The sequence below is a fragment of the Pelophylax lessonae genome, assembly GCF_965119305.1.
Source record: "Pelophylax lessonae genome assembly, chromosome: 3".
In the NCBI taxonomy this organism is placed as follows: domain Eukaryota; kingdom Metazoa; phylum Chordata; class Amphibia; order Anura; family Ranidae; genus Pelophylax; species Pelophylax lessonae.
Window position 1 is genome coordinate 365091984 of NC_138770.1, and position 13115 is coordinate 365105098.

The 13115-nt window shown below is 45.0% G+C and overlaps 1 protein-coding gene across 1 annotated transcript in view; it reads left to right on the plus strand.

Moving 5' to 3' along the window:
• Nucleotides 1-13115, plus strand: part of ZNF292 (zinc finger protein 292) — a 176804-nt gene that overhangs the window by 100765 nt on the left and 62924 nt on the right. Inside the window, exons 5-6 of the mRNA XM_082249212.1 lie at nucleotides 3672-3874; nucleotides 4340-4476. Of these exons, the coding sequence (XP_082105338.1) occupies nucleotides 3672-3874; nucleotides 4340-4476 (340 nt within the window). The remainder of the gene's footprint in view (nucleotides 1-3671; nucleotides 3875-4339; nucleotides 4477-13115) is intronic.

The following is a 13115-nucleotide window of genomic DNA, read 5'->3' on the forward strand; positions in this document are numbered from 1 at the left end:
TTATCATAAACCTCAGAAACTTAAACAAGTTCCTACAGTACAAGAAGTTTTCAATGGAAGGTATTTATACAGTCCGCAAAAACCTGTTGAAAGATGTGTTTGACTACTCTGGATCTCAGAGATACCTACCTCCATGTTTGAATTCATCCGGAACACCAGGCCTTTCTGAGATTTGCGGTGGTCACCGAGGAAGGGACTGCACATTGGCAGTTAAGGGCACTCCCCTTTGGTCTAGCAGCCAGTCCAAGGATTTTTACAAAGATCCTGGCAGAGGCCATGGTCTATCTTCATCTCCAGGGAATATCCTTGATCCCTTCCTTGACGATCTACTGATTTTTGGTCCGTCAGCGGACCAAGTGAGATCAAACACCTAGAAGTTGTTAACAGTCCCACAAACACTAGGCTGGTTAATCAGCATGGAAAAGTCTTCACTGGTGCCAGCCCAGGTTCAGACTTATTTGGGGTAGCGGATAGACTCGCGGATACAAAGCCTTTTCCTTCCAAGGAAAATAAGTTTCTTCAGGAAGAAGATTGGATGCCTCTCGTGCTCCAGGAGGGAGATCCTGAGAGTTCTGGGGCTCGTGTCAGCTAGTATCCCAGCAGTAGGTTGGGCGTAGCTACGCTTGAGACCTTCAATTCTTCCACCTTTCCTCCTGGGACAAAAAGGTTGAGTCCCTGGACGAAAGGGTAATCCTCACCCCTCAGTAAAAAACCTCCTTACAGTGATGGTCAATGCCAAGCAATTTAGAAAAGGGCAGACCTTGGGGTCAGTAAAGCCCTCTGAAGGTCACCACAGGCACAAGCATCTGAGGGTGGGGGGCTCATCTAGAGGGAGCACATGCCCCAGGGCATCTGGGACAAGTAGCCCAGGCCTCCAACTTCAGAGAACTCAGAGCAGTGGACTAAGCCCTAAGAGCCTTCGAGAGTTCCATTTCAGGCATGGAAATTCAGGTCTGCTCAGACAAAGCTACAACAGTAGCTTACCTGAATCACCAAGGGAGTACCAAGTTCAGACACCTGTTGGTACTAGCCCAGGAAATCCTAGGATCAAAGGAAGAGTGATCTCCCTGCCGGCCATTCACATAGAAGGGAAAAGCAGATTTCCTCAGTCGCCATCCAATAAGACAAGGAGAATGGGAGCTAAATCCCAAGGTATTTCAGACACTAGTCCAGAAATTCAGACTTATTTGCCAGCCTATGAAACAGAGAGATTCTTTTCTCTTTCACGGGAAAGGGATGTTGGGCCTGGGTGCTCTGGCCCAGACATGGCAGTTCGAGTTAGCCTATGCCTTTCCCCCTCTAACTCTTATACCTCGAGTTTTTACAGGAGCTCAGTCATTCCCTGGGCCGTCGCCGCCTCCTGATTGCGCCTTGGTAGCCAAGAAGGGGGTGGTTTGTGACCCTGAAAGCGTTATCGGTGGCACCTCCTTGGGTGCTTCCGAACCTCCCAGACCTACTATTGTAGGGACCAGTTTGGCACCCCAGACCAGAGTTCTTCCAGTTGACAGCCTGATTAGTGAGTGCCAGATCCTTAGATTAAGGGGCTGCTCAGAGTGATAGACACACTCCTCCTGAGCAGGAAACCAATAGCGAGGAAAATATACTTAAATTGTTTGTACTTGGCGTAGGCAGAAGCAAATTTCTTCCGCCTCTGTCCCCATAATCTTGGATTTCTTACAAGATGGGGTATAAAAGGGTGTGGGGGTTAACACCCTTCGAGTACAAATAGCAGCTTACCTTTAGTTAAAACATTTTTGATGGCCGTGGATAGAGCTACCCCTGTCACTAGAGACAGGTTACCTCCTTGGAACCTGACCTAGGGATCTAGAGGTGCTATCTAGAAGCCCTTTTGAACCTATAGATGAGGTTCCCGTTAAGTTTTTATCCCTAAACCTAGCCTTCCTCTTAGCTGTCACGACAGCCAAGAGGGTAGGGAACTTGCAAGGTCTTTCAATTGTCCCTCAGTTGTAAAAAACAATTCAAAATATAACCAGCACCTTTTTCAAATTGCACAGTATATTGGACTATTCAGCACTGATTGCACCTTTTTTTATTGCACTTACTACTTTTGTTGTTTTTCCTATGAATTATTTTTAATTCAAGGCTATACTTTCTGTGAAATGGTGACCAAAACTGAACTGCATATGAAGAATGAAGCCAACCCAATTGCTCTAAAGAGAATGAATTATAGATTTTATTTTTTAAATGTACCCTTTTTTAATGTGAAAGTAGTCTGTTTGCTTTATCCGCTGTAGATTGGCATTGCATGCTGTTGCAAAGTTTGTGATCTGCAAGGGCTTTTATTATCAAAGAGAACAAAAGGTGCCACTCACCAACCCAATGCATTAGCATGTAGATGAATGTGGCCTCAGCCAGTGCCGCTGCAGCCACGATCCTGGTTTAAATTTTCTGCCAGCGATTGCCTTTCCTGTAGAAGTGATCCAAGGGCTCTACAAATACCTGATTACTTCTACAGGCCACAGAAGGGGCCCCCTTTTTCCGCACCATTTCTGGGCTCTGCTGTGTTATCAGGGGGCCTAGGATTGCTGCTTCCTGTTTGGCCGGCTGAATACAGAGGAGAGAATCGTATATCCATACCTGCCCCCTCGCTCTGTAACAAATAAAACTGGAAGAGACACAGATTTCCTCACCTCTCGTTTCAGTTTGTTTACAAGCTGCTAACCTGATTGTAATCATCCGATCAAACCAATCTGGGTTTCATTAGATGCTTTTGAGGGCAGAGGAGGGATCTGGTGTCTAATAAACCCCTGATCTCTCAGTAAAGAGTACTGTCACTGCTTATGTAAAAATAAAGTTGAGCAAAAGTTTTTTTTTTCTTTTTTATATAAACGGTGTTAAAAAAGAAATAGAATTTGAAGCCCCTCCGCCTCCTTGTGCTTATGAGCAAGTATGAACATGCACGTATGTCCTACATGCATATTTATTCGGTGATTGCACACCATACATGAGGTATCTCCACAAATGTCGGGGTGAGATCAAAAATTATAAAACCAGATGTACATTTTGAACTCTAAACTGGTAGCCTGTAAAGGCTTTTAACTTGTTGCCTATGGAATTTTTTTAGGTGCCATAGTTTGCCATTCTACTGGCATGGGCAATTTTTGAAGTGTGACATTTTAGGTATCTATTAGTGCAACGTCTTTTACCTTTTATTAAAATTGTCTTTTGTGTTTATGTGCACTAAAACTCTTAATGTTTTTTTCCTGAAAATTTGGGTTTTGATATATGGCTTCGCAAATATGCGACATAAAAAAAAAAAACGCATTATCCATCATTTTATTCTCCAGGACTTTTGCTTTCACAATATATTGTTTGGGGGTTCAAAGTAATTTTCTAGCGAGAAAAATGTCAGAATTGACCCAGACGGCAAGTGGATAAATCAATAGCATCATTTGTCCTTTTTATTTAATTTGCCTGCAGCTTTGAATGCAAAGGTTTGCATTAGGCTACAGTAGAAGCATGGCGTAATATTTGCAATAACTTGTGTTTTTATTATTGATGAGCAATAACTTTTTCATCACAATATTGTTGTTTTTACATATATGCATGTCACATTTGTTTTGTGTCTGCTGTGTAATACTTCTGAGGTTCATTGGTTATTTTAAACACATGTATTTCTATCTCTAAAACTGGACTATGTCTTTCCACAGCGGATAGTTTTCTGTATTTGGAAGGCCCATTGCTACTGGAGATGCGAATTAAGCGACTTCTTAAACTTGGCAAAGTAGCTGAGGCAACATCCCTAGCAAAATTATGCTCCGACCACCCAGAGATGAGCAGAAAAGGGCACTTCAAACAGCTCTACCTAAAATGTCTTTGTGCGGCCTCCCCAAACATAAAGCTTATAGAAGAGGTCTGTTTTGTTTTTTCTTTACAGTATGCTTTGAAAAAATCCCAGCTCTCTCTTCTGACAATCCTTTTATGTTACTTGTTGGCTCTATGCTGAACAAAATCCCCAAATAAAAGCTTTGGACTTGCCCAAATAAAGGATATCTGCAGTAATTCTTGCTCTAAACTGGTTAAAAGAATTCTGAGTTAAAACCTTAACTCTGAATTGTTATTTTAATTATGAATTGAAAAAAATGAATATTGTAATTTATTATAAATTAAAAAATGAGTTCAAATGATTTCAACCCTGTATACACCACGTCTGGGCCTTTTCTTAGACTTGGCACACAGAACATGCTGATATGTTGGAAATTGGCCACCTATTTTACATCCTTTCTGAGCCCTGTCATATAGCTGTTGTGTTTTTTAGTTTTGGATGTAGATACACTTTTTAAAGTTACTCATATTTTCTTTTGTATTTTTTCTTTAGATTGCCAAAGTAGATTGTAAGGATGCATTGGAAATGATCTGTAATCTGGAGTCAGAGGGGGATGAGAAAACCTCACTTATACTGTGTGCAGCATTTCTGTCCCGCCAGCTACAGTTTGGGGAAATGTATTGTGCATGGTAAGTTGTGAACAGAGGGCATTTACAGAACTTTCAAGTAAAATGCTAAAGTAAATTTTTTTTAAAAATTAGCCCATTTACACCTAAGGGTAAAACAAATCTAAAAGCCTAAGCCAGGGTTCGATAATCCCCGGGCGCCAGGTCGCATTTGCGACTAGAATTAGCGACCTGGCGCCTGGGGTGCACTGCACTGCAGGAGATGTCCTGTTGCTTTGCGCTCTAACTACGGCATCATCCAAAAATTGAGGCCCCGGCTTTTGGGCCTTCTTCACGGAGATGCTGCCAATAGGGAACTGGCGGCCACTTGTGGTGGCCGGGAGTATTACAACACGCAGTAACTAGCAATGCAAGGATTTTCTACTGTTTGTTTTCAATGCCCGCCCTTCTCCTTCCCAAGAGGTGGAGAGACGGAAGTTTTTGCAGTCTTCATCTGGCGCCCTTTTGTTAAAGGTAAGTGTGCAGGGAGTGTGGGTATTATTTGATTTTATTTTTAAATCCCATTTTACACCGCTCTCTCCTGGAAGTTCTAGGACAATGTGTTTATTTATGCACTTCTGGAAAAGAGTGTAAGGGCTCTTTCACACGGGCGTTCCGATCAGATCCGCCTGTCAGTTTTTTAGGCGGATCTGATTGGATGCCCCATTCAGCCCTATGGAGCAGCGGATGTCAGCGGTGACATGTCCGCTGACACCCGCTGCCATCCGCATCAGATCCTGTCCGTGAAATCTGGACGGATGGAAACCTATTTTCCATCCGTCCTGGGGATCGGATGAGAGCGGACAGGCGGTCCGCTCTCACCCGATTCCCCATAGAGAGCAGCGGGGCTCTGACACCTCCCTCTCCGCACACAGGGCGGAGACGGAGCTGTCATCCGCCGGCTCAGTGGGGATCGGCGGATCGATCCCCGCTGAGCAGAGCACGGTCCGCAACGGAATGCGTACTGTGTGAAAGGGGCCTTACTTTAAAATTGCATTTTGTAATCTCCTTGCAACGTGTTGATCTTTTGTTTTGCATTAAAATCCCTTATTCACAATAAGAATCTTTTATGGAAAAAAATAAATTATTTTTTATCATCTCCCTGCCCTGCCACACAGCCGATGGCCCCTTTCACACTGGCTTTCTGATCAGGTCCGCCTGTCAGTTTTTCAGGCGGACCTGATCGGACCCTTCAGTCTCTATGGAGTGGCAAGCCACCGCCATCCGATCCTGTCCGCCAAAAACAGACGGATGGTGGATGGCATCGGATGGAAACAGACAGTCCGTTTCCATCTGATTGCCCCATAGGAGAATGGGCTGTGACTGCATAGCAGAGCGGACAGGACCTGTCATCCGCCTGCTCAGCGGGGATCAGCAGAGAGATCCCCACCGAGCATGCGGATTCTGCTTAGCGTAGGCGCCCGTGTGAAAGGGGCCTAAGGTGGCATATGTTACTCTTGGTCACTGGATCTCCTATCGCCCCCAACCTTGCTGCACTGTTTAAATTTAAGATCGGTTATTTTCGTCATTGAAAATAAAGCTTTGTTGTTAAAAAAAAAAAAAAACTGGCTCCTAACTTTTTTAGCTGGCTCCTAGATTCCAAACAAATTTGTCAAGCCCTGGCCTAAGCACAATTTTTCAATTTTGACATGTGTTAGTAAAGCCGTACATATCACAACTGCTTTGTTCATCCAGGTGTATTATATCTTGTGTGTGTTTTTTTTTTTTTTTTTTTTTTCCAGGACATTTTGTAGTAATTTTGTTATGGATGTCTCCCTGAATTTTATCATCAAAAGAAAACTAGCCAAAATATTAAAAAAAAAAAAAATAAATAAAAATTTGTTTTGAATTTACCTTTACCTTTTTTTTTTTTTTTTTTTAATTTACCTCGTTACCACCTTAACCTACCACCAAAAAACATCCTAAAATTCTTCTGCTCATGATTGCAACGATACCACATAGGTGTATTTGTTTGTACCCGTAGTACAGCCCAGAAGCAATAGCGTGCATCCTTCTTTTTTTTTTTTTTTTTTTTTTTTTTAAAAAAAAAAAAAGAAATCCTGCTCAAAATATACTGACCTTGACCTTTTGACCCAATCAATAAACCTTGCACTGACCTAGATCAAACCTTGGTCTAGGTACTTTTTTCTTTATTTTTGTTTTCTTTCTGAATGCAAAGACAAAGATGCAATATATCTGTCTCTCCATTCACAGAAAGGAAAAAAAAAACAGGGCCATGCTTCTCGGTGACTGATCACTGTGGTAGCCAATCAGAGCCTACCACAGCAATCAGGTGACTCGTGAGATCCGGGTCCAGATTGTTAGTATTGGCCCGGGGGTGGGGGGGGGCTCTCTGTGAGACCCTAGTCTCTGTGCTGGGTTCCCAAAGGGAGAATATGCGGCCCTACAGAAAAAAGCCGAGTTCCATGAGGCCTTCTAGTGCGGTTCACGCCTTCCAACCTGCGTTTATCCCCAGACAGCCTGCGCAGTCTCTTCGGGGTGTTGCAAAACGTGCTGCTACAAGGGGTGATTGTTCTGGTCTCAGAATCGGAAAGTTTGTTTCATGGCTTTTATTCAAACATGTTTGCAGGTCCTAGGAAGGAAAGTGAGGTATGTCCAGATTAGGAAGGAAAGTGAGGTATGTCCAGATTTGGACCTCAAGTTCTGAACCGGTTTTTGCGGGTACAGATGTTTAGAATGGAGTCCATTCATACTGCTAGTGGCATTCCTACTTCAGGGGTATCTTCTGGCCACTTATGGATATTAACAAGGCTAACCGTCCTATTCCGTTATGTCGATCATCTGCGCTTCCTTCGCTTGCCGTGGGCAGTGAGCATTGTCAAGAGGTCTCACCTCGGCTCCTCGGGCTGTCACGTGTGTTGGTCCCGGTGTTGGCGTTGTTGCAAAAGCGGGGGATTGTGGTACTGAAGTACCTGGGTGGTGATCTACGAGCAGAGTCTCCGACTGTTCTGACGGACAACCGGGAGATTACTGTGTGGACTCTGTAGGAGTTTGTTTGGAAATTAAATTTCCAGTTTTTGGCTTTGGTTCCATTCACCTAGTTGGACTATCTGGGTGTGTTCTGGCCTCTACCTCAGCCAGGGTGTTCCTCCCATGGGACGAGTTCTAAAATCTGTCTCCACACGAGACCTCTGCAAGAGAGTTCCTTGCTATGTGAAGCGAGGATTCACAGTCCCTAGACAATCTGTTCCTGTTGAGCCGGGGTATGAGAAGGTCCCTGCTTCAGTGGCTTCGCCCTCCGGTTCTCTGACAGGGTGAATCTTCCTTCCCCCTGTACTGGACGGTGGTCGGTATTGGATGCCTGCCTTTTCGGGGGAGGGGGCGAGTTTTGACACGGATCGTGTTCAAGGGGTCTGGCCTCTGGAAGAATCCAAACTACTGTTGGATATACTGGACATCTCCTCCGCAGGTGTTTCATCAGTGGTGCCTTTGGTGGGGAACTCCCGACTTGGTCCTGTTAACCTCTTGTTTCCACAGGAAGGTGTTTGGGATCTTCTGGCCGACGCCACGGACGCACTGGTGGCTCCTTTGAGGCCAGTATCATATGAAATCCGGCTTTTCTCTTCTGGAACTTCTGCCAAGACTCCTGCGTAAGCTCGAGGCAGAAGGGAATACGAGCATCCTAAAGGCTCAAGACTGGTTTCGCCAGTCTTGGTTCGCAAATCTGTTACGGTTGGACGTTGATGCTCCTTGGAAACTTCCTCTTAGAGGAGATCTGTTGGCTCAAGGGTCAATGTTTCATCTTCCTTTACAGTCGCTGTCTTTAACGGCTTGGCTGTCGAAGCCAAGTGGTGAAGGCTAGAGGGTTTTCTGAATCGATGATTCTCACGCTGATGCAAACTAGTAAATCTACCTTTTAAGGAGCATACTTTGCGGATGTGAATCCCCTGGGGCTCACTCCCACTCCTTTTCGGTGATTGGGAGTGGATTTCCTCCACCAAGGTGTTGAGCAGCACCTGGCTTCGGGTACCATCAAGGGCCAAGTTCGACCATTGGCGGTTTCCTTTCTTCCTCCTTGGCTACGCCTTCTGTGGTTCACACCTTTTTTTCAGGGGGTTCGCCACTGGGCTCCCCCAGTACAGTCTCCATTGCCCTCATGGGATCTCAACTTGGTGCTGTTGGTTCTTCAGTAACCGCCGTTGGAAAATATATGCGATATTCCCTGTATACATTGTTCCACAAGGTATCCTCCTTCTTGGTGGCTTTTTCTTCTGCACCGAGGGTGTCGGAGCTGGCAGCTGTCTTGTTGTTGTTCACCTTACTTGGCGGTTCACGGAGATGGTGGTGCTTTGTCCCTGCCAGTTTCCTTCCTAAGGTCGTCCCTTGTTTCCATTTAAATAAAAGCATTGTGTTGCCTTCCTTGTGTTCTTAGCCTTAAGCACCCTGAAGAGATTGCCTTACATTCTTTGGATGTGGTTCGGGCAATCAGGTCGTACCTGGCGGCGACTGAGTCGTTCCAAAAAAAAAAAAAAAGATTCCCTGTTTGTCCTTACGGATGGTTCCCATAGTGGGGCTGGCTGCGTCTGCTGTGACCTTTTCCGATGGGTCAGGAAGACGGTGGTGCAGGCCTATTGTATTAAAGGTCAGGATCCTATGTTTTCCTTTTAAGGCACATTCTACGAGGGCGCTTAGTGCTTAGGTTTGCAGGCGACCACTGGGTTGTCCGTGCACACTTTCACAAAATTTTCTAGGGTAGATATGTTGGCATCTGTTGCCGCCTTTGCCCGTAAGGTTTTGCATGCCGCTGTTGGAGAGGATTAGTCCTCTTTTGAGGGGGTGAAAATTTTTACCAGGTGAGCTCAAGTTGTTTCCTTGTTGAGCTCCTGTTTTACCTGGTTGGCCACAATTAGCCTTTGGGAAGTATGTTTATTGCTGATGCTCCCATCCCTCATATTAACACTGCTTTGGGACGTCCCAAGGGACGATATGGAGCTGTGTCAGTCAGTAAACGAAAGAAAACAACTGGATTTTTGTATTACCGTAAAATTATTTATGGGCACTGTGACACTGATGGGCACTGTGACACTGATGGGCACACTGGCTCTGTGATGGGCACACTGGCACTGTGGGCACACTGATTGGCACTCAGATCGCACACTGTAAACACTCAAACTCACAGATCTCTCCTTCCTCAAACTGCAGTCTGTGTGAGGAAGGAGAGCTGGCAATGAGAGATGATCTCATATGTTTACATTTGAGATCCTCTCTCATTGGATGCTCCGATCGAGTGGCGAATGGCCGCTGTGATTGGCCATTCACCACGATCTGTGATTGGCTGTGTCCAAGAGACACGGCCGAAACAGACTTTGCCCGAGGCGGGAGCGCGCGGGGAGCCTGTTACTGGGAGGCCATATAAAGACGGCCTCCCGGAAATTAGAGCCCGCGCTGTAACCGTCTTTCGGCTATAGCGCGGGAGGAGGTTAAAGATTGTTACACGTGGATGGCTGTTTAAAAGGTACATGGATGCCCCAAAGCATGTTGAGTGCATTACCACATTTTTAATAAAATTAAAACGTTTTTAAAAAGGTATAAGCACCATTGTGAGCTTTTATATTTTTCATGATATGCTGATTACTACGGAGAAAGTGGCTGATATATGGGATATGATCACCTGGAGGCGTTAACCATTTGATATCCAGCATTTGAACCCAATTTAATCTAACATAAGGTGAGCGTCCAATCACAAGGGGGTGCACGATTAGGAGTGAGTTGTGACACCCCGGTCACTCACCTGGTTTGGGGACACCACCACGAATTGGTGGCTTGAGCACTTATTAAAGATTTATTTGCACAGATTGTCACTAAAGACTTTATTGGACACTTGATTGCTATTTGCCGCATGGACTTATATATTTATTATTTTACCACAGATACTACTTATCATTTATAGCACTATATATATATATATATATATATATATATATATATTGTATGGATTGATATGCAGTATATTTAAGCACAAGGATTTATTGTGATACACACTTGTGATTCAGCACTTTGCACTTTCTTCTAGCGCAATTTATATTCATTTTTAGGAATCACACTGTACACAACTATATATATATATATATATATATATATATATATATATATATATATATATATATATATATATATAATATAATTTTTTTTTTTTTTTACCTTTCATCATTGGATTTTATTTGATACAGCATTTTAAGATTATGAAATTGCAATCTTTTGTTTGAGAGTCATACATATATATATATATATATATATATATATATATATATATATATATATATATATATAATATCATTTTTTTTTTTTTTTCCTTTTCATCATTGGATTTTATTTATGATGCAGCATTTTAAGATTATGAAATTGGAATCTTTTGCTTGAGGGATATACACATATATTTATATAATATTTTTGCTACACATTTTTAATTTTTACACATTTGGATAGATTTTTATTTTGCGCAACGCTAATTATATATTTATAGGACCTAGGTTTCCTGCTGGGACTCTGGTCTCAGATTTTTTGTATTCTTTTCAGAATATTTTCTTTTATTTCCCTTTACTCGCTAGCTAGTGTTAGGGAAGAATTTCCTGGTGATCTACAAGCAATGATGCCGGCTGGGGCTCCGCACTGGATAATCTAGATCCTTATGGTCCCCCCAGCCTTGCCTACGAGCGCAAGCAGGATATAGTCCTACACTAAGCCTAGCCATGACGGTGCCCCTTTTCCGGATTGGGACGAGCCTGCCAGCGGATGCCTCGCCGGGGCATGACCACCTGGAACGCCCTGAGTTGCAGTGTACCCCTCGGCTGTCAGCACCCCCACTTGGGGTGGGAGGCGGTCTGCCCGAAGCTGAGCCCACCCGGTCCATGGTATGGTGAGTAAATGTGTCCCCCTTGCCTATGCTGGCCTTGGGGGATGTGGGCCCTCTCCTGGGGATAATGGGATTTGTGCCTCCTGAAAGATCCCCCTGGCCTGCCAGGTCTGTCTCTTACCCCCCCCCCCCTCCCTGTTCCTGCAGGGGGCTTTGTGTCTGGGGGGCCTGGTACCCTGGGGAGGGCTGGCATGGTACCTTGGGCTTGCTTGTTCCTGTTGTGGATCACCGCCGTCATCTTAAGCACGTATTAGTTGTGCCAAAACGCTTTAAATGCCGGTATCCTTTTGCTGAAACGGTCTCCACCTAAAGTGGACCATCCTGTTTTCAGATTAAATAAATCTACTCTTGTGCCTGTGGAAGAGTGCCCGTTTTTTTTTATGGATCCGGTGGACAGGCAGGTGGAATCCCTTTCCCGCCATCTTCAGGCGTTGGTGGGTTCCATTTTAAAACCGGTGTTTGTATCTGTTTTAGTCTCAGACGGTGACGGAATGGATTAGGGGTTTGCGGGAGTCTTTGGACCCAGAGACTGTTCCTCCAGAACAGCTGGAACTGTTGGACCAGGTGTTCCAGGCTCTGGTGTTCCTGTGTGATGTGTCTATGGATGCAGCTCCCCTGGTGGCCATGGTTTCGGCCGTGGGCATTGCCTTGCGACGCATGGTTTGGCTGAAGAGCTGGTCGGCTGACCAAGCTTCTAAGAAAGCCCTAGTTGACTAAGCTTCTAAGAAAGCCCTAGCTGACCACCCCTTTCTGGGAGAGCATTTGTTTGGCGACTCATTGGATGAGTTGATCAAGGGCTTGACTGGCTGCAAGAGTTCTCTTCTTCCTCAATACTCCAAGGGTAAGACTCCCCGTACTAAGCAGGGTCTCTTTTTTTCTGCTCACAAGTTTTTTTTTTTTTTTTTTTTCGTGCCTCTGGGGCGCAAGAAAAAAGGTAAGCCGTTAAGGGCTTCTGGAGGGGCTAAAAAGCATTGGGGCAAGCCCAAGGCCAGTCAGTCCGGTGCTGCTGACAAGTCCTCTTCAGCATGAAGGGGCGCCCTCACCCGGCTTTGCGCTGGTGCAGAAGTTTCGAATGGAGTCCATTCGGTCAGTGGTGGCATCATTGAATCGGGGAGATTTTCTGTCTTCCCTCGATCTCAAGGATGCGTATCTCCACATCCCCATTTTCGAGGGACACCAGCGATTCCTCTGCTGTGTGGTGGCAGAGGTGCACTTTCAATTTGTGGCGTTACCCTTTGGTCCTGCCTCAGTTCCCAGAGTATTTACCAAGGTCCTGGCCCCTGTGCTGGCCTTGTTACGTCGGCGAGGTATCACCATTGTCGGATATCTGGACGATTTGTTGCGAGCAGTCTCCCACTCAGATCTGTTGGGCAACATCTCTATCACGATTCAGACCCTTCAAGTATTCGGGTGGATGATCAATTTAAAAAAAAATCTGCTCTGATGCCATCAGTACCGGTCACTTATCTGGGGCTGACACTCTCCACTCTCCACTTTACTCTGACGAGGATCTTTCTCCCCATGGAAAACTTCAGATGCTGCAAAAAGCAGTCAGGTTGCTGATGGCGACCGATCAATCCTCCTTGCAGGCATGAGGGCCCTGGGACTGATGGTTTCGACCTTCGAAGCGGTCCTGTTTGCTCAGTCTCACTCGAGACCTTTGCAAGAGGAGATTCTGGCAAAATGGAACAGAGTTCCTCGTCCATTGGACCAGAAGATTTGCTTGAGCCATCTTACAAAGTCGGTTCTTTCTTGGTGGCTCTGGTCACCTGCCCTGTGCCAGGGCAAT